Below are 21,561 nucleotides of genomic sequence, written 5' to 3'. Positions count from 1 at the left end.
TATGAAACGCGAGAGCTCTAAATTTGGACAAAATTTTTGCATGTTAAACGGGCCTCTCGAAGTGCATCTTTAAGAGCCGCATTGATCAGCATGGTTATGCGACCATGTCGAGAGAGTCCAATGAACTAAAAGGCCCAAAGTAGATGGGTGAGAGCCGAACCTGGGATAAGAGACTGTTAGTCTGGTGCAGTTACCACGAGGCTAGAGAGCTTGAAAGTATGCTCGCCAAGAGAGAAGATTTACTGTCCTGGGTACTACGTGTTTTTTTAATTGCTCCCGAACTAAGTTTGAAGTTCTTGTTTTAAACGTGTTTTTCTGCAACGTTTTAGCCGTACAGATTCTGCTCTATTCTAGAGCTTTCAGTTAAATTTTTCTTGCTTTACTTTTCGATGTTTGCGTTATCTCAGATGCTCTCAATCTGAAGTATGTTTGTTGGTAAGATAAAAGTGATTGTGAGAAACGGTGGTTTGTAGTGGTAATCGCGCAGTTGGTAGGAAGTATGACTGGTAATTTTGCGCTATTCTAGAACATTCTTAGCTTCCAACTAAGTTTATCACGCTTCACCTTTTGATTTTTGCGTGATCTCAGTTGCTCTGAATCTGAAATCTGTTTTTTTGATAAAAACGATTGTGAGAAACGGAGGTTTGTATTGGTTATAGCGCAGCTGGTAAGATGGAGGACTGCTAATCTGAAGTTTGAAATATCTTTCTATAACCGTTATCCAAAAAAATGACACGAAACTAAGTTTCTAGCAGTTTTAGTATACTTAGTAAACTTCTATTCATATAAATGATTTTCTTTTTGTGGTTTTGCGGGCCTGCTAATTAGATATAAAGTATGATCTTGTTATAGCTGTAAAATATTCGATAAAGTGTGATCATATTTTAAACTGAAGGTTAGTGATAGGTACTATACAGTAATGGTGGCAACACTGATCCACAATAAGAAGATGTCTTGTTATTATTTGTTGTTATTTTAAATTTTGTAAAAAAAATTAATGTATCACGAGGAATCAAGTAACAAAAACGGTCGTCATTTTGGATAAATTGAAGTTTCTTTCGATTAGGTGACTGACTATGTGGAAGTAGAGTACAAAAATGACTACCCGAAGCAAAAACTCACAAAACTGGATTTCTTCCCACAGTTAAATGTAGCTGTCGGTAAGTTAACAACCTTATATTGTACTGCTTAAATTGTTCTTGTCAATAATTGCAAATTGTTTGCCATTTTAGCCTCGAATGTACGCAGACATTTGATCGTATGGAAGTTCAATCCCAATGGTTGTGTTGGAATTCTTAAGAACAATTCGCCAGTTCTTAGTTTGTCTTACAGTAAGTACAACTTGATAATTTCCGCCCTAGTTTTTATTATATTTCTCTGTAACGTACACAGCTGAGTGTTTAGCTCGCAAAGAGCCAATTTTGATCTTCAGTGGTGGTTTTGACGGGGCAATCAAAAAGTGGGAGAGAAGTCAGGCCAACATGTTCACTTACAGGTAAACCATTCTCTTCTGCAAGCTTTTGCACCTAAATATCTTGCCGATCAAGCATGTGCAAACGAGTCATGAGTATTAACCTATAGAATTGTTGGATCTATTCTGTTTCGCCCCTCAGTGTTTTTATGACCCCCAGTTACAAATTATATGTTAATATATAGCACGTTACTATGTAACAACATAGCACGTGTGCCTGGGGGTCATAAAAGGTTTATGCTAAGCGGTGACTGAAACAGAATAGATCCGAATTGTTAATAGCCATCAAGAAGTTACTAAAAATGAGACGATGCCGAGTTGCTAAATAACTTGGAGAGTGTAATAGCAACCGTATGGTAATGTTTTTAATTGCTCTCGAACAAAGGTTGAAACAATTGCAAACGTGTTGGTCTTTTTTATGCAATTTTTTTTTGCTTGACCGTGTTTTGCGCAATTGTTCGAGAACATTCAGAGACTTCTCACGTGACCTTTTCACGATTCACTTCTTCATTTTAGAGTGATCTCAATCGCTCTCATTGTTTGTTGCTAATATTCTGAACGGCAGAACTAAGCTAGCGCCCTCTTTTTCATGAAGTAAAATTTTGAGGCAATATTACTCTAACTTAAAATCACATTTTGAATGCAATTTTTAGACCATTGATTCCCGTACACTAGTCCTCGCGCCTACCTATAAAATTTAGATGAACCAACGTTCTCTTACCAGAAATCCCAATGTAAAGTTGAACCTCATCATGTTTCACAGTAAAGAGAAAGTTGTCACAAGATGTGATATATTTTCATATTTGTTCAACTACGGCCAAGTTCGCTCTTGTGTTAAACATTAGAGAGAGAAAAAATATTTAAATAAATTGTGCATCAAGTTTTCAATGCAGTTTTAACACCGCTCATCCCCTAAGCTAGCCTACCTATGAAATTCAGATAAACCACAGCGTTCACTTAAAAGAAATCTCATGGTAAAGTTGATGAACTTCATCGATGTTTCACAGTAAAGATAGTTGTCACAATATCAAAATTTATTCAAATAGTTTCTAATTTTTAACACAAGAGCAAACTTAGGCGTAGTTGAACATATATGAAAGCATATCACATTTTGTGACAACGTTCTTTTTACTGTGAAACTTCGATGAGGTTCAACTTTACATTGGAATTTCGGGTAAGTGAACTTTGTGGTTTTTCCGAATTGCATAGGTTGGCTAGTACAGGGGATCAGTGTTTTAGAAATTGTATTCAAAAATTTATTTCGAGTAATATTTCCTCATAAATTGATTTTTTACTTTGTAAAAATAGAGGGTGCTAACTTACTTTTACCGCTCAGTCTATAAAAGCAATTGTGAGTAGTTTAAGATCAAAGCCGTTTTAGCTTATTGGTTAAGATGTCAGACTGCTATCCTGGAGGTCGCGGGATGGAACCCTTGTGAAGTCGGTCTTTTGGCACACATAAAAATGTCTATAATACTCCCCTTATTTAAATTGGCCCCCGGTTGTCACAAAGAGAGTTGATTAAAATTTAAGGAAAAACTGCTTAAACAAGTGAAATATTCTGTGCACTAATTATCTGTGCAGTAAAATGTTTGTTTTTGGCCGCAGTCTTTTTGCGCCAAAGATTTGGTGTCATCAAAATTGAATAAAATTTAAAGAGTACATGAAACAACCAAAGCTGCCTATTACCTCTCGCTAGCCTGTAAAATGAACTAATTGAGGCTGGGCAAAAACTATCGTAGGATCCTAAGTTCAGTTCAAGTTGATTTGATTGAATGGCTGAGAACAGCTTGCCAGTTCTCTATTTTTGTGTTTTAAGAACCTGATAATGTTTTTTTGTTATTTGCATTGGGTAAATTAGTTTCCTCGTTCACGCGCGCGCACACACACACGCACACACACACACACACACACACACACGCACACACGCGCACATACGCACGCACGCACACACACGCACGCACACACTCACGCACGCACACGCACACGCGCGCGCACGCACACACACGCACGCACGCACACGCAAGTAGTAATAGGGTGAGCAAGGCTCCCGGGGGGGGGGGGGGTGTAGACCCCATGCTTTAAGATAGGGTATAGGAGTAATTTTTGAGAGAGGGTCTACACTAATGTATTAAGATAGGGTATAGGTTACATGTATTAAGATAGGTTATAGCGGCGCCACGTATTAAGATTAGTTATAGCGGCCGCCACGTATTAAGATTAGTTATAGCGGCCGCCACGTATTAAGATTAGTTATAGCGGCCGCCACGTATTAAGATTAGGAAAATCCTCCGCAATGTATTAAGATTGGGGATAAATCTAGGGGTATTCCAGGGGGTGAGTAGTAAGGCAGGAGCAGACCAGGGTGATTTTCCGGAGCCACTTGTCATGTGATTTTAGAGGTCATTTAGGGATTAAATATACATGCAGCGCGCAGGGAATTAAACAGCCAGCGCGTACGTACAGGCGGGGAATTGTACAGGCAGCGCGCATTAACGGATAATTTCCCTCGCAGTAAATTTCAACATTTTTTGGTTTAACCACAGCAATGTATTAAGATTAGGTATAGCCGCCGCAATGTATTAAGATTAGGTATAGCCGCCGCAATGTATTAAGATTAGGTATAGCCGCCGCAATGTATTAAGATTAGGTATAGCCGCCGCAATGTATTAAGATTAGGTATAGCCGCCGCAATGTATTAAGATTAGGTATAGCCGCCGCAATGTATTAAGATTAGGTATAGCCGCCGCAATGTATTAAGATTAGGTATAGCCGCCGCAATGTATTAAGACTAGGTAAAGCCGCCGCAATGTATTAAGATTAGGTATAGCCGCCGCAATGTATTAAGATTAGGTATAGCCGCCGCAATGTATTAAGATTAGGTATAGCCGCCGCAATGTATTAAGATTAGGTATAGCCGCCGCAATGTATTAAGATTAGGTATAGCCGCCGCAATGTATTAAGAGTAGGTATAGCCGCCGCAATGTATTAAGATTAGGTATAGCCGCCGCAATGTATTAAGATCAGGTATAGCCGCCGCAATGTATTAAGATTAGGTATAGCCGCCGCAATGTATTAGGATTAGGTATAGCCGCCGCAATGTATTAAGATTAGGTATAGCCACCGCAATGTATTAAGATTAGGTATAGCCGCCGCAATGTATTAAGATTAGGTATAGCCGCCGCAATGTATTAAGATTAGGTATAGCCGCCGCAATGTATTAAGATTAGGTATAGCCGCCGCAATTTATTAAGATTAGGTATAGCCGCCGCAATGTATTAAGATTAGGTATAGCCGCCGCAGTGTATTAAGATTAGGTATAGCCGCCGCAATGTATTAAGATTAGGTATAGCCGCCGCAATGTATTAAGGTCAGTTATATCCACTAAAATTGAGAAAATTGAAAATTTTTAAAAGAATGAATTATGAAGGTACAAAAAGACAGACACAGTATTAATCAATTACATTATAAGTAATTTTAAACACAACAGAGAGCGCTCAAAATATGAAAATTGATTAAATAAATTACAAGTTCAGGGGTACAGTATGAATTCCATCAGATAACACTTTTCGTTTAGGATAAAAATATGAGAGTCCTTTCTTTGTTTGTTCATAGGTAGCGACGCAGTGGTTGATTGTCCGAAATCCTCTATTTGTAGATGTTAAATTGATGATTTCTTCCATCACTCGCCGATATTTTTCCAATGGTCCATCTCCGGTCTCTTCCAATGTTCGTTTGTTCAGTCCTTTGCTGCTGAATTTGTACTTATCCGATTTGGCATCGTAGCAACAATATGTTTTGCTACAGAGACAAATCATTTCAGTACATCTAAATTCTTCCTTGAACAGACCTGGTTCACGCTTATCGTGCTTTTTATGTTTATCACAACAAGTTCTAGGGAAGAAATTTTGTACAGCATCAGCTTTGAAAGAATCATCACAATCGTGTTCCCTCAGAGTTTCCCAATCTGCTTTTTTAGATGGACGAATGCAATCGTACAAATTATCGTGCGCTAGAGCTAAGTATAAGGAGTCAGTGTCCATTTCTAACTCTTCGAACGTGTCGACATCGCAAAATTTATCAAAAAAATTGTAATAAAGCTCCAACATACGTAATTTTGCGTACTGAAGTATAAAAAAGCCGACTATTATCGGTTCACGGTGCTCAATTTTTGATTTTACAAGTTCAACTTCGTATAGTTCTTTTGACACACTGTTAAGTCTCTTAAACAATTTCCCGTTGATAGCTTTGTGTGTCTTTTCATCGTTCAAGTATTTTGTCTCTGTATGTCTGCTTCTGTCCGTGATTTGGTAACCATAGGAACTATTCCCTAACAATTTCATTGTTTCTGCTACAACGCTTGATTCAGGATTTTCATCTCCAACTCTTCTAGCATCAACAACCGATTGGACAAAATTGTTGAAGCATTTTTTGGGTGTGTACTGAACGAAGCGATAAATTTTGGTGCATTTTAGCCCAAGACTAAGGTAAAAATTGAGTAAAGGTGTTATGACTGTTCCATTCTCCAACTTGAAGCTTGAAATTAACATGCGTTGCGGTTGCTTGAGTAAATCGTTATCAATTGCATAATCCCTCATATAATCACCAATATCTGCTCGACTAACATTAAAGTTTTTAAAGATTGGTGGAAAGTTCGAGAACTTGTATTTTAACCCATCTGGAACTTCGAGATCACACTGAACGTAACCAAATAGTTTATCTTCTCTTATCTTTGTAAGTAGAGATTCTTGAGTCAGAGGTAGCTTGAATGGGAAATTGTTTCTCACGTGAATTTTCACAGATTCATCACCTTTGACAGTTTCCCACCAGTTACATTCCCATATCTCAACAACTTTATATCCTTTGTTTCGCAAATAGTCTCGTCTTAGTTCAACGTATTCCCGTTTCTTTAATCCTTTCTGAGTCTCTTCCTCTGACATGCTTGCTCTTGCTTCCTGACATGCACAAAAGTGAAAGTAACAACCCATTGCTTCAAAAATAGTTTTACAGTGAGCACAAAATCCGTCTACATTAAAACAATCTTTTTCTGAGTTCCAGTTGTGTAGTAGCTTTCAATAGTGCAGTTAGGACGCTGAGATTGTAGGTAAGACATAACCATGTTCTCAAATTTCCTCGATTTATTTTGTCTAGCTTTAAACTTCTGAGAGTCTGAATCAAACTCCCATCTAGTGTAAAGCCCAGTGGGCATTTCTTGACACATTGAGAAGGGGTAAAGTTGACTGGCGTCTATACCCACAATTGATTTGCAAATGTTTTCTGTGTTTCGAATATAGGTTTGATCCACAATCGCTTTTCTTGTAAACACAATAGAGGGACCACCGGTCATATCTTCGCGTATTTTATCATGTAAATCTTTGTCTGCTTCAACGAAAGGATAGAATTTGCTATTAGTTGATTTGTGTAGACAATTGTTTGCTAAATTAGGTAGTGTGCAACCCAGTTTTAACATATCAATCCTTTGTTATGATAGAATTCCATCATTTTCTGCATCGCTTCTAGTGTCGGGACAACATCTTTGTTATTATACCACCTGACAAAGTCTTGAAAAGTTGTCATTTGTTCGTGCTCCCACACAATTTCCAGGTAATTGTAGTTGTCGAATCCCGAGGGGGGCACTACCTTCAACCTAAGTTTTTTCAAAGCCTCCTGTTGGGAAAGTCCACTATTCAACAATTTTGTGAAATCCGTAAATTCTTTTTCCAAGGGATTGTGATCTCTCAACTTACTAAAGAAACATTCGTAAGGGGGAAGAAAAGTTACATCCAATTTGTTTGGTGAGTCGAACCATTCATAAGGGAAAAATCCTTTGGTCTCATTTGTCTTGTAAGCTTTGAGGAACGAATCTAGTGATGTTGCTCCGCCAAGAAAGTTTAGAATATCGAGAAACTGAACATCACCAAATTTAAAGGATAAAAAATGATTAGCTTTCTTAATAACCGTTAGTTGAATATCGCGCTCGTGATTGAGGTAGGGTAGTAAATAAGACTTGATAAGATTCAGATCATATTTCCCGCTGTTGAATCCAAATACAGGTATAATGCTGACATAACGTTCAAAATGTTGTTGTAGTTTGAGAAGTTGATTTTTCTGAATTTGGAGGAATTGAGTCGACATATCAATTTCTTCTTCTTCGATATATTGAAATTCAAACATTGGAGTACTCTCATCTTTCCTTCCATTTAGCTTCTCGAAAATAGAACTTACTCTGTTTTTAATTGCATTTTCAATTGAGGAAAATTTTTGCAACATTTCTGCTTTACTTCGGCTAGCTAGTTCTTCTAATGCTTCAACAAAAGATACAATCAGTGTCCTCGGGTCTCTGTTGCAAAGGAAAATAGGTTCTTATAATAAATTAGAGGAAATTGACGCAGATATTGGTTCATGTTTTCCTATCCAAGTAGTTGTATTGGTATCTTTTAGTTCATTAGATGGAACGCAGATTGATTCGAAGTCAAATACAGCCAAGTTTTTGAACAGTTTTTGTTCTTCCTCATATCCAATTCCAAAACCGTCAAGTTTATCGAACAAAGTTTCTCTCAAAGTGTAAACACTCTTCGGATAAATGTGCTGTATCCTATCTTTACAAGATTTCACGTGACGGTGGAAATTACCAGCACGCTTAATAAAGGTATCACACTTAGGACAGTGGAATCGTTTGAAGAACGTGTTGATATCATCAACATAGCAAATGTGGTTGTTGTAGCGCAGTAGATTAATGTTGTTCTCGTACATCTCAATACTTCTTCTGGCAAGTTCACCTACAAAATCCCCGTCCTCAATGTCAATGTCAAATGAAAATGTTGTGTTTTATAGCGTTTTCAACAAACACAAGGTGATCCATTGACACTCCTCTAAAGTTAATTGCGTCATGACCAGACTCGTGGAGAAAGTCACTGAACAACTTAGCTGCGTTTGTTTCCAGCTCAGCTGATCCATACAAGTGAACAGCCAGAGCTCTAAACAAGCAAAGGTAGTCCTTGTAGGTTTCTCGGTATCCATTCGTAACACGACAATTTACATCGCTTCTCAACAACTGTTCAGGTATAACAGCATCTAAACATCCCATTGGGATATTGTTGAGAAGAGCACAGAAAACTGTTACATTCGTAGTTAGTGCATACCGCCATTTTGTGTTTACCCTTTCTTGAGCACAAGTCTCAATCAAATCCAATTTCTCTACTCTATCCTGAAGTGAGACTAAGTCTCCCTTAGAACAAAGTAAATGAGACTTCTCAAAGAACGTGTTGTTCTCATGAGCATAAAAGTATCGGTATTTGTCTGTGTCAACATTTCGTAAAATAAATCCCAGGGATAAATTTTTTTTTGCAGCACAGTTAAGCTTTTCAAACACTTCCTTCAGTTTTTCATTAATTTCGCTGGGATCAAGTCTCGACAATTTAAAATTGAATACTCTGTGTCTCCCATTTTCCATCTCAGTATTGTCAAAGAAGTGTTGACAGGCACTAAGTTCCTGCTGTAACTGTTCGTTGTTCCTATCCAATTCTTCCGATTCTAGTACTTCTTTCAAGCTTCCGCTGGATTTGGTTCCAACTTTGGTCGATGTTCCGTGTTTCCGTCTCTTATGTTGTTGAAGAGAATATAAACTTGGAAATTCTTCCAAGCATATAGTGCACACTGTACTAAGCTTCTTTTCTTGAGGAGCGTGGTGCTTAGCAAGGTGGTAGTTCAAGTCCTCTTTCCTCTTTGTGTAGAAATGTGGACACTTGGGACATTTTAAAGTCCCACTATCACACGGTTTTTTGTGTCGAGCCATTTGCTGCTTGACAACCATTTTCTCGCACTTTGCGCATTTGACAGGTAGATTTCTATCAAGAGAAGGCATTGTATTGTTGTGATCGAAAATAAATTGAATAAATTTCAAGTAAATTGCCGAGCAACTGTATCTGATAACAAAATGAGAATGAATACAATTTTTGGTTTTTTAGTTAGAATAACTTTTATGACTAATTATTTCCATATAAGGAAATGACGTAATTTCTATTTTTAGTAACATTACGCAATACGAAAGTTCAAGAACTTCCTACGAAGTAGTCACAGTGTTACATTCTACCTTGTATTTAAATCCAGAAAACATCCAAAATGTGTAACCTTATTCCTTGGAGGAAAATCGGAAATCTTAAGTTATATTTATATGTCATATTGCTGATTTGTGTTACTTTTTTTACAAAACAATACTATTCATCCCAAAAAAGACTTCTTAACAAAATCTATCTGTCAGATGTTTGCTCACTTAGAGAATACAAATATTATTGTAAACAAACTAATTTTGTAAATTCATCGATAAAACACTAAATGTGTTTTTACAATAATATTAAAACATTAGAGAAGAAAACTCCTACTTTAATTGAAGATAACTTATACACAATTGACGTTAACGTGATTATATTACAAACTACAAACCAATCAAATTTTAGTATTAAGAAACTTGTTGTAAAAGTTAATGATATCGTTTTGCTTATCTCATTCTCTCTTTTAACATTTTTTTATTTTAATAGATTAATACGTGAAATTTTACTCATTTGTGAAACATGTTGATCAAAAACCACTTACAAATATTGGAGAAGATTTACAAGAGAAAAGAAGGTATACCTGATTCATACAAAATTGACGAAATTGATGTAGATTCATACTTTTTTTTACAATTTTTTGGACATTTTCACAAAATCCAACAGAATAATCCGATTTAGTAAAGGACTTGAGTATGCAACGTTCTCTATTAAAAAATTTGAATATGAGGAGTTTATTGCGAAACAGTCTTTCGATTTATCCTCAGAATTGCATTTAAGCAAATACGAATTGTTGTTCATTTTGAACTCCGTCCCCGATATATTGGAACAGTACAGAAATATTTCACAAACAAACTTTGTTCCTCTCCCAGAACCAATAACAATAACTTCTTCACTACAGAGTGCTTTGTACTTCCATTATTACAACGACTACAATGCAGTGGGAGTACTGATCAGGTTCCGAATTCGTTTACCTAACGCATATATACAGAAATTTGATTCCAAAAATGGAACATTTTCCGAGATTGATCTGAAGTTTGACGAATTGGAAAAAATTTATCAAAGCTTGACTTTTTTGGTAAATTATGTCACTTCATTTCAACTTAAATAGACTGTTTTAGGTAAAAGCATAGTCGGAAACCTGTATGTATCCTTCACTTCCTACCTCGTTAGAAAATTTTACCCAAATTTGGATTTGAATTTCAGTTCGTCCAGAAATTTCAAGCTAAACGTCACTTTTTCTCATAAAATCTTCCACCTTTGGTTGCTGTTGTCTGATTGGACAGAGCATACTATATAAAGAGGTTGTTGATTTTGACATTATCATTTGATCCATATTCTCTGAAAACATCATCACTACTTTCTCACATTATACTAACTACTCAACATTTTATCCTGCTATCGAGCTCCAACATTCACTTTCTTCTTATTTAAAAATACTTACTTTAGTTCTAACTTTTGTTTAAATCTAATTTATATATCCTGTTCCCTTCCTAAAAAGGAAATTTGCTGCTTTATAACTTTCTCTCCACTGATTGCTTTTATCACGTTCTCGACAAGAATCTTTTCATCCATTCTCATCACTTTCTAACAGAAATCTCTTCTATCAATTACTCCAAAATGGAGTTCACCGTTCAAAATAATAACCTTCTGTACTCATTTTCTTTTACTGAGGATATTGCTCGGATAGGAGTTCGAGATTTATCAAACGGACTGTATGAGTCTCTGATCACTTTACCCATTACTGTGTTGCACATTATTGAGCACCAGCGACAACAGTTTGATACATATCATCAAGGACAGGTCCCAATCACAGAGAATCAGCTCGGAACTCACGCGATGGGACACGAAGTTGCTGTTGTCAGTGGACACCACTATCCTCACGTTAATGGATCTGATTTTCCTGCCAACTACGTAGCTGGAAATATTCAGTACACATTTCCTTGGGAGGAAGGGCAAATTCCAAACAGTAGGTGAGGTATCAGGCCCGGAGGTGGAAAATAATCTTCTCCAAATAGCTTCAAGAGCTCATAATAGAGAACAGCGAGTTGAGTATCGATACTAGTACCACCACGTCATTTAACGATCTGGAAAACTTTGATCCAGCGCAGTACCATGGATCTACTGACATGTCAACTACACCCTCGATGACAACCCCTTCGATTGAGGAAGGAACCGCTCACAAACCTATCTTTTTGAGTGATGTACCTAATACCCCAGTCACTGTTCAACCAACTCAACTACCTGGTAGAATTGAGCGACAAAGAGGTTTCGGTAATGAAATTCAGAACTTACCAGAATATGTTATTGAAACTCTTTTTGAATGATTTCTATGTTCAATTTTGTTAACTATTTTGTATTTGTTCGTAAAAATAATAAAGTTTCTGAATACTATTTGGGTGTTTCGTATTAAATTTACATTTTCAATTTTATAATTTTTTTACTACTTCTTTCAAGTTTTCCAGAATAAAAGATTAACACGAAAGGTTACTTGATAATTTAGGTACTTGGTTAATATTGAAAATTTGTTTTTCCACAATTAAGAAAAATGCCGAATTTAATTTTGATATATAAGAAAATTGTCGAATTTATTTTCGCTATTTAACAAAAAATGTCGAGAAAAAATTCGATTTTTAAGAAAAAATTACTGTTACAAATCCGATTTTTAAGCTGCAAGAACAGATTCAAAACTTGTCATTTTAAAAATGATTAAAATTTGTTTTTTTCTTAAAATCATACCGTAAAACTAAGAAAAATGAGAAAAAAATTGCACATTTTGCACGCACAGTTTGGTAACTTTTTTGATTTTTAACGAAAAATCTGAGGTTCTATTTTTGACTTTTAACAAAAAATGTTGTGTGAAAATTCGACATTTAACAAACAAATCGCTTTCAAATTTTGACTCTTAGAATATACACTAATAATAAAACATTTTAGTACAAACACTTTATTACTTTCTAACTTCAAAGTACAACATGGGGTTATCAATTATTCCATGACCATCTAGTAAACAATCAACAATTTTTATTAATTCACTCTCATACTTTGAGTTCTTAAGTGACTGAATTCGGTCGAAGAAGGATGATCTCAATGTTTGTGTGCTTGCATTTCTTTGCTCAGCTTTCAGTAGATGTCTTTTGAACTTTTTTCTACTCAATCTCTTCTTAGACACGCTGGGTAGTTTTTCAACAAATTTGTTTTCCGAATTATGTTGTACCGCTCTCTTCAATTGGGTGAAAACAAGTCCTGCTTCTTCCTTTGTGTAACCAAAAAACTGATGTTTATATAAGGTGTATAAGCAGTCCACTGTCTGATATTGAAAAGATAAATCATCCAATTTTTGGAGTAATTCATTAATGGAAGATGAAATGACAACTATGTGATAAGAACAATTTTTCAGAGGACAAAAAGTGTAATTGTGAGACGCAACAGAGTATTCACTAGTAAGCAAGTAAGGTTTATAATCCTTAACTGATACGCAAATGAACAAGGCTTTCTCACAAAATTTTTTTCATAAAAGTCAGGTAAAACTTGACACATAACCGCTGCCATTCTGTAACCAAAGTGATTTTGGAGTGATTCTTTTAAATTACCGTATAAGGAAATAACGCAATTCAGTTCAAACGCAGCGAAAATTTCATCTGAAAAATGACACAGTTCAAGAGACAGCAACTCAGAAAAATCCGATGTTTTACTTGTTCTAAATATTTCAAACACTATTACTCGCTAATGCAACACAGATGTGCTAAACATCAAGATAAATATGCTGCTCTAGTTCTAATGTTTGCTCAACTTAAAATTTCTGACTAAGTTTCCTTATAAGGAATTTTTGCAAAATGACGCAATTGAATTTTCCATATTTGGAATTGAAAGAAGGATAATGACATCATTACCAAATAAAGGTGATCGGAAACAATAGAGGAAGTAAAATTACAAGTCAAATCATTCAATTAATTTCTCTCTGTCACATTAAGTTGATAAAATGTCTCTCTCTAAAGTCTCTCCGTTTTACTCGAGTGCTCCGTCTATGTTTACCGATTCTCAACCTGAAACTGGAACTGATTCGGTTCCATTTTATATAGACTTTGGTTCTAACCCAAAAAGATTTGGGAGATTTACTGTGTACCAGATTTTTGAAAACGGACAAAATTATTCCGAACCAACTTTCCAAGTCTTCAAAAAAGATAATTCTGGAACATTTGAGAAGTACCAACAACTTCGAATTGGAGATTACGAATTCAAGAAATTCTGTTTCCTCAAGAACAATATCCTGAATGGGGAATTGGAACTGAGTGAGCACCCGACTCAATTTGATAAGAACCCATGTATGGAGGATGTGCTGCAACGATGTCACAAAGTCAGAGAGGTCAGCATAGGACGAAATCGACGAATATATATGACTTTCATTCAGGAGAATCCAGCCTCCATTTATGTGCAGATTCGGCTCTTTTGTCGCAAAGAAAACAATGACTTCAAGCAGGTGACTTATGTCAGCTACACTTTGGACGAGCTCAAGGAACTGATTCAAAATTTGAATGACTTTTCTAACATTGAACAATGTACATTTCAATAATAATTGTTGTGTGATTTTGTAATATGTCTTTGTCTTCTCTACAATAAATTTTTCATTTTAAAAATCTTTGATCTGAGAATGAGTTGGGATATTGGTTGCTCAAGAAACATTTTTTTGAGTCTCAGAGATAGGTCAAAGGTTTTTCACGTTAGAATTCATTACGAACTTAAAAGATATTCCTATACTGTTCTTGAAGCTCCAAAATTTTCCCAAATTAGAAAATTTGGACATAGTCCCAAATTTCAGAATTTAAGTGGGTTATTCACAACGGATTACGCAGAACAAGTCTTATATATCGTTCAGATAGACAACAAGTTACCATTTCACAACATCGTTGGAACGGATATCAGTGGAGTTTTCTGACAAATATTGAATTGAAAAAAGAAGAGTACGAGAACTTACTAGAGCATCTCCCTACACTTTTATCTTATATTGAGAAGTTTAAGAAAACTTGCATTGACATGGATGAAGGAACGCAAAGTTGATGGATATTGTCGTTCTTGTCAACATATTCAATTGTTACGGAAGCATCCTTTCAATGTTTCCCGAAAATGAAAAACGCAAAAACTGTTTTTTAGCGGCCTGTAAAATTTGGGACGAGAGTATAAATTTGGAGGAAATTAACCAAAAATTTCCTCATGGAGGACTTATTGGTTATGGAAATTCCTTTTTAGACTTCTTCTTTGCTAGATTGAAAGTTTTTCGATTACATGCTATACTACACGATTCTGCTGGAGCGGTTAAAGCAACTACAAACAAAGGTCCAGGATACTGTTACATGTTACCAAATTTTCCAAGCTCATGTTTCTTGGGACATTTAACTGGGTTAATCTTTTGTGTCTTTATTAAAATTTATCATCCTCAAATTTTCAAAATGCTGGACTGCTAATCATTTTTGTAATAATTCAACCTAGAAAAAAGAATGTCTCTCGTTGTGTTTGATATTGAGTGCTTGGAAGGGAAAATTGTCAAGGAGTTGGGTGTTTTCAAGGATGGAATTGTATTGGGATACAGTTTCCTCCCACCCAAAGACTATAAACCTACTTTTCAAGCAAAGTGGAACGCTAAAAATTTACATGGGATTAATTGGAACAATGGAAAACTGGAATACACTGAGTTGTCATCAATCATTCACCAACATTGTTCACCTACAACAGAATACTTTGCAAAAGGGTTAGAGAAGTGTAATCTTCTCTCAAATTACTTGTGTAAAGATGTGGAGAATCTAGATGATCTTGGTTGTCCAAAAGTTTCCAAACTTCTCAATAACTCGGATACTGACTGGGATTGTAGCAATTATCCGTATCGACACAAAAAGACATTTCACTGCGCAGAGAAGAAAGCTTATGCTTACGGAACTTGGACTCTGGATTTTTTTGATAACGTATAATGTTTGTAATTTCTATTTGTAATTTTTATTTGTATTTGTGATCGTTTTGTAATTTATTATTTTTATTTTACTACTTTTGAAATCAGAGAGAAGTTGCATTCCCAGTTCAAAAAATTGTTTTTCCCTTAGAAATAAGGTATAAATGACCGAGCATACAGATAATGGTTTAAATTTAGGTAATTTTGTCTGTGATGATAATAACCAGGAACGACAATCGTGGAAATGTTTTGGACAGACTTGTAATAGATCTCTGGTGGTTTTTTTGTCCCAATTTTTTGTTAATATTAGCGTGCTGTATAGTAAGAATAACTCTTGCCGAAACCTGTGAAGAAACAACAGTTTGGATTGCTATCTTATCTAGTACAGTCGGTTATATTTTACCTTCTCCTAAACTATGAACAAAATAATTTCTACTAAGGAACGCATTTTTATTTCATTGGTGGGACCAAGCGGGTCTGGAAAATCTCATCTTATCGATGATTGGCTAATTATTGGAACTTTTCAACCCGATTTTGATAAAATTTACTATTTTTATCAACATTATCAATCACTTTACGGTCTAATGTCCAAAAACATTCATTTTATTCAAGGAGTTGACTTTGAGTTCATTCAGAGTCTACCCAATAATGGAACACAGTATTTGCTGATTTTTGATGATTCTTGTGAGGAAATCTCAAGCTCGAAAGAATTTGTCAAAATCGCGACAGCTGGAAGACACAAAGGTCTTAGTACAATATATATAAAGCATAATCTTTTTCATCAGAGTAGGTTGGGAAGAGATATTGAGTTACAAAATACTGATTTAGTTTTATTCAAGTCTCCTAGAGATGTTCTCCAGATTAACACTTTTAGTCAACAGCTCGGGTTAGGATCACAATTAAAAGATTGGTATACAAAAGCTACCTCAATCACGTATGGTCACTTACTCATTGATCTGACTCCGAAAACAGTCGACTCTCTTAGATTTTGCACAAACAGTGGTTCTATTCCCACTATTTTTTTTCTCCCTAAAACAAAACAAGAGATTACTTTTTTGAACGATGAACACACAACATCTCTCTACGCTGATAACGTTCCAAACGTATTCCCAGAACTTCAAGAAAACGTTCCTAAGAAATTGTCCAAAAGATTTCATTCAGTTTCTAAACGAATGCATAGTAAACCTTCTCGGGGGACAACTACAGGAAATACAAAAACAAGACGTAATAAAGTACAGAGACGAAATTCATCAACTCGTGCTAAAAAGAACCGGAATAAATAAAAGAAGAGCAATTTTAAGTTCACGAAAAGGAATAGAGCTCATATCAATTTTGACACCATCTATCATTAATCGATTGTCTTGAAATGGAACAGTTTCTTTTGATTCCTCAACACCTTTACGAACAAAAATTCAAATTAGAAGTTAAAAAGTTGGACACTTTTGAGCAGAAACCAGTTTCTGTCCCAACACATTTGAACCCTAATTACAAGGAAATCAGCAACAAAACCAGATCTTTAAAGAACGAATCAATTGTAGATCAAATTTTGAATTCACCGCGAGTCAAGCTATCTCTCAACGACACAATTTTATTAGATGGAAGAGATACAGAAGTAGCTTTCGCAGATTTTATTTTTGCATTAAAAAGAAAGAACGTTGATTTTCCCGACATATATTACACAATACTTGATGCTACCGGAATAAATCCGCAAAAAGTAATAAACAAAGATGCCAAAAGAAAAGACAGAGGGAGCTGGATTCCTTTCAAAATCTGAAAAAGCCAAGCTACAAAGGCTGTATAGAGATGGAAAAGCTGCATATGGATCAATTAAAAATCTGCAAAAGGCAAGTGGGTTATCCAAAAAGAAAGTTGCCTACTTTCTACACAGTAAAGATTCCTACACAAAGTATCGTCGTGCAACACGACATTTCAAAAGATTACCAGCATTTGCTAAGCGAATCAATGAGATCTGGTGTCTCGATCTTGCTTTTATGGATAAATTATCGGATAGTAATAATGGAGTGAAGTATTTATTAGTATGTGTTGACGTCTTTTCTCATTTTGTTCGTGTGAAACCAATGGAGTCAAAGTACTCTACCGATGCAGTTGCAGCTTTCAAAAAAATGTTGCGTAAAAAAGTATGCCAGCGAAAGTAAAGGTTGATCAGGGAACAGAGTTTAGCGGCGAATTTCGAAAGTTTTGTACGAACAAGAAAATCAAAATTTACTCTACTAGAAGTGAAACAAAAGCTGCTGTAGCAGAACGAGCTATAAAATCTCTGAAAAACATTATTTATCGCTATATGGAAGAAAATGGTGACAAATACATGAGAAAAATGGATTCCTTTCTCAAAACTATGAACACAAGATTTAATCGCTCAACAGGTAAAGCTCCAAAAAATGTAACAAACAAAGACTTTTTGTCAATTTTTTACAGAAACCCAATTAACCAATATTATCGACCACGTTTTAAAGCGGGTGAAAATGTTCGTATATCAAAAAAAGATATTCCATTCAGAAAAGGTTATAAATCTCAGTTCACAAATGAAATATTCAAAATTGTTAAAGTTGCTACTTTTAAACCACCAACCTATAACCTTTGTGGAGAACAAGGTGATGAAATTCTAGGTAAATTTTATGAACAAGAGCTTTCAAAGTGTATCATTTAAAGATGAGTTCTTTCACTGTTGAGTTGGTTTCCAATGCGTCGTTTGATTGTTACCCAAACAATACACTAAGTTCGTTCACGAATTTTTTACCTGAACAAATTAATCTTGATGGAGAATGGGAGGTAGCGATAACAGAACTGTCGTATCCTTCCTTGTACCAAAACATAACAGAGGGTAAATTCTTCTATCTAGATGAAGCAACGCCAGATACAAAACCATCGGATTATTACACACTTGATCCAGGTCTATACCCCTCGATCTCTGATATTGTCAATGAAATGAACAAAAAAATTCAGGAACGTGAAAAATATGAAAAAACACCAATCAAGATACACGTTAACAAAATTACTCAGCGAATATCTTTGAGTCTTCCGAATCAGAACTCTTTACTTGTCATTTTTAGTGCCGATCTTTGCCATGTCTTTGGATGCGAAGAAGCTGTTTATGGTATGGGTGTTTTCATGAGTGGTGCTGGTCCACATTTTCCCAAGTTCCCTTATGACATTGTACGAATACACACCTTAATGATATATAGTGATATTGTTGAATACAATATTGTGGGTGATACAAAAGCTGCTCTTTTACGATGCATTCCGTTTATATCAAAAGTTAAGAATGGAGATATCATCTCAACGGGACAATACATGAATTATCAAAATTTTCCAAACTTGCAATTTAAAAAAATTCTAAAAAACTCATTCCACAGCATAAAACTCGAGCTCCGGGACTCTTATGGTGAAAAAGTTCCTTTCAACTCTGTTGGTGTAACAAGAGCGGTACTAATGTTTAGAAAAACTTCTGACAATCATTTTTAGATTTAAATTTGTAGAAAATGGTTGCTGATAGTGATTTACCGTATTTTCGTGGTTATTCAAGACAGAGGGGAAGAGGATTCGGAGCGTTAGCACAAACAATTGGGAGGACAGCTATTCCATTCTTGAGGAGATATGTTGTCCCAGCAGCAAAAAGAGTTGGTGCTGATTTGCTTGATATAGCTGCACCAGAAATTGGAAATGTTCTAACTGGAAAGAAAAAATTCAAATCTGTGGCTGCAGATGTTGGAAAGAAAACATTACGTAAACAGCTCGGTGGTGGAAAAGTTAGGAAACGTCGCATTATTCGAAGAATTCCCCCAAAAACCAGTCGACGTCGTCGAATTAGAAGAGATATTTTTTCTAAGCTAAAATGAATACTAGATCAACAAACGATAGCAACTTTCGTTATGGTCACTTTACGAACTCTTGCTTGGCGATTTTTGACAAAATTCCTGTTTTGGAACCAATTGAATCTTCTCACGTTCAAGAAGTTTATCCCAGTACTTCATTGGATGAAAGCAGCATTGAGTTCGAGTTTGAAACAGATAGAAGCATATATCTTGATATGAGAGATATCCACCTTCAAATCAAAGTTGGTTTACAAAAGGATTGTTTGATGACTTTATGAAAAAAGACGAACATGGAAAAGGAGATATGGGAATGTCTTTCACAGATGATGATGTACAATATCTAACTCACGTCAACAATTTATTGCACTCGCTCTTCTCCAACTGTGAGGTGTATCTGAACAATCAACAGGTTTACAACTCAAATGGTCTCTATGGACACCAAGCTTTAATTATCAATGAATTTAACGCTTCCACAAGAAATGATGAAGGTATTTTGGCTTGTCATGGATATGAATTTGAAAAAGAACCCAGCGATTTTGAGAAAAGCCCTTTTATAGATCGAGAGGAAGAACTTTTGCTGAAAAATGGAACTACTTATTACGGTAAATTAGCAATTGATTTGTTCCAATGTGAAAAGTTACTGCTACCAAATACAAAAGTTAGACTGAAATTGATTCGTGCAAGACCCAATTTTTCATAATCTTCTACAATCCTCACGTCTCCCTTAAAGTTCTTGACTGTTCCCTGTTTACAAGACGTGTTGTTGTTAACGAAGTGTATCACCAGACTATCAAATATCAATTAACTCATCAACCTGCCTGTTACAACTTTATGGAAACAATTGCACGCACATTTATTATTCCTTCAGGACAGAACCAGTTTATTCAGGAAAATGTTTTTAACAATGCTCCAATCAGAAGAATAGCTATTGCGATGAACACAAATTCAGCATTCACAGGACATTTTCAAGAAAATCCTTTCCATTATCAGAAATTTGGTTTACGGGAACTAAGAATTGTTCGAGGAGGTAGAGCTATAGTATCAGTTGATACAAGCAATGACTGTAGGGCATATGTAACAACAATGAAAGCAATGAATTTTAACGAAGAGATTCCCGCGTTACCAAATAATCTATTTCAGAACCATTACGTACTTGTATTTGATCTCACTTCACTTCAAGATGCTGGAGAAAATATTCATTATCCTGAGCTCAGCGGTGAAAGTATCCGATTAGAAATGTTTTTCGATCACCCGCTAAGAAGCGTGACAGAATTAATTGTTCTAGGAGAAAGGATGTCCACTGTTAAAATTGATCAGTTCGGAACGGTTGCTAAAAATGTCTGAAGATTTTTGCGTTAACGAAAATTTTTTCATATTTTTTTCAGTTTTTTATGGGTTCTACATCATTGGAACATTTTTGGGTTATATATTATCGTCCCCAGTTGCCATTCTCTTCACCGAATAATTTCTTAAAATGGACGTTAACTGGGGGCGAACTAATTCAAATTTTTTTGTTTACGTTCCTCTCCTAATTTTTCTGGTACTTTTTTTATAATTATTTTATTCTACCCCAAATCCCATAACAATTCTGTTGACAAGATTAAAAAGACAAGCAAAGTTTTATTAGAGCAAGGTAAAAAGTCCAATGATTGTTGCTTTTTTGAAGAGAATGACTCTTTTCAGCTTGACTGTACAGTTAGAAATCCGTGTGTTAATGGTACTTGCGAAATAAAGCAGAGAAAAATTGTTTGTCATGGATAACACTTCCCTGAGACAGATTATTGAACGAATCCCAGAACTCAAATACCGCTATATTGGATCGTTTCCAGCAGATTGTGTTCCAAGGCTACCCACATTCAGCTTTGCTATCATCAACACTTCTCCGAGCAGTGAAGCTGGAGAGCATTGGATAATGATTGCTCGACTCAATCGAACTTATTACTATGCTGATTCTTTGGCTCGTCCAATCACAAAATACAAATTTTTGAATAAAAAGTATCAGAAAATGATACAACAACCAGGTCAGAAAACTGATAATTTGTGTGGATTTTACACAATATTTGCAGCATTTCAACTTATTAAATTTTTTCAAACAAAACTGAACAAGGTTCATGACGTTCATGTTTTAAACTTTATAAGTAATTATATGTGAATTAGATAAATTTAATGTAAAATAAGTCGAAGTGTAATAAAGTCGACAGTAATTTTTTTTCTAAATTCCTTAATTCTTCGTTAGGTACTCAAATTTTTGTTGTCGACTTTATTAAC

General features: G+C 35.5%; 2 protein-coding genes across 3 annotated transcripts in view; one reads left to right on the top strand and one right to left on the bottom strand.

Annotated features, from left to right (window-relative positions):
• The window catches only part of LOC142358464 (uncharacterized), a 96,830-nt gene that overhangs the window by 17,353 nt on the left and 57,916 nt on the right, over positions 1-21,561 (top strand). For both annotated transcript variants that reach the window (XM_075409861.1, XM_075409866.1), the window contains exons 7-9: positions 1,067-1,160; positions 1,233-1,331; positions 1,405-1,495. In XM_075409861.1, coding sequence (XP_075265976.1) covers positions 1,067-1,160; positions 1,233-1,331; positions 1,405-1,495 — 284 coding nt within the window. The remainder of the gene's footprint in view (positions 1-1,066; positions 1,161-1,232; positions 1,332-1,404; positions 1,496-21,561) is intronic.
• Positions 1-21,561, bottom strand: part of LOC142358508 (large ribosomal subunit protein uL23m-like) — a 486,669-nt gene that overhangs the window by 446,106 nt on the left and 19,002 nt on the right. The window lies entirely within an intron of this gene.

The sequence above is a fragment of the Convolutriloba macropyga genome, chromosome 2 (assembly GCF_964194025.1).
Source record: "Convolutriloba macropyga chromosome 2, txConMacr16.3, whole genome shotgun sequence".
Taxonomy (NCBI): domain Eukaryota; kingdom Metazoa; phylum Xenacoelomorpha; order Acoela; family Convolutidae; genus Convolutriloba; species Convolutriloba macropyga.
Note: the sequence above shows the minus strand (reverse complement) of the source record. Positions and strands in the feature narration are given on the sequence as shown.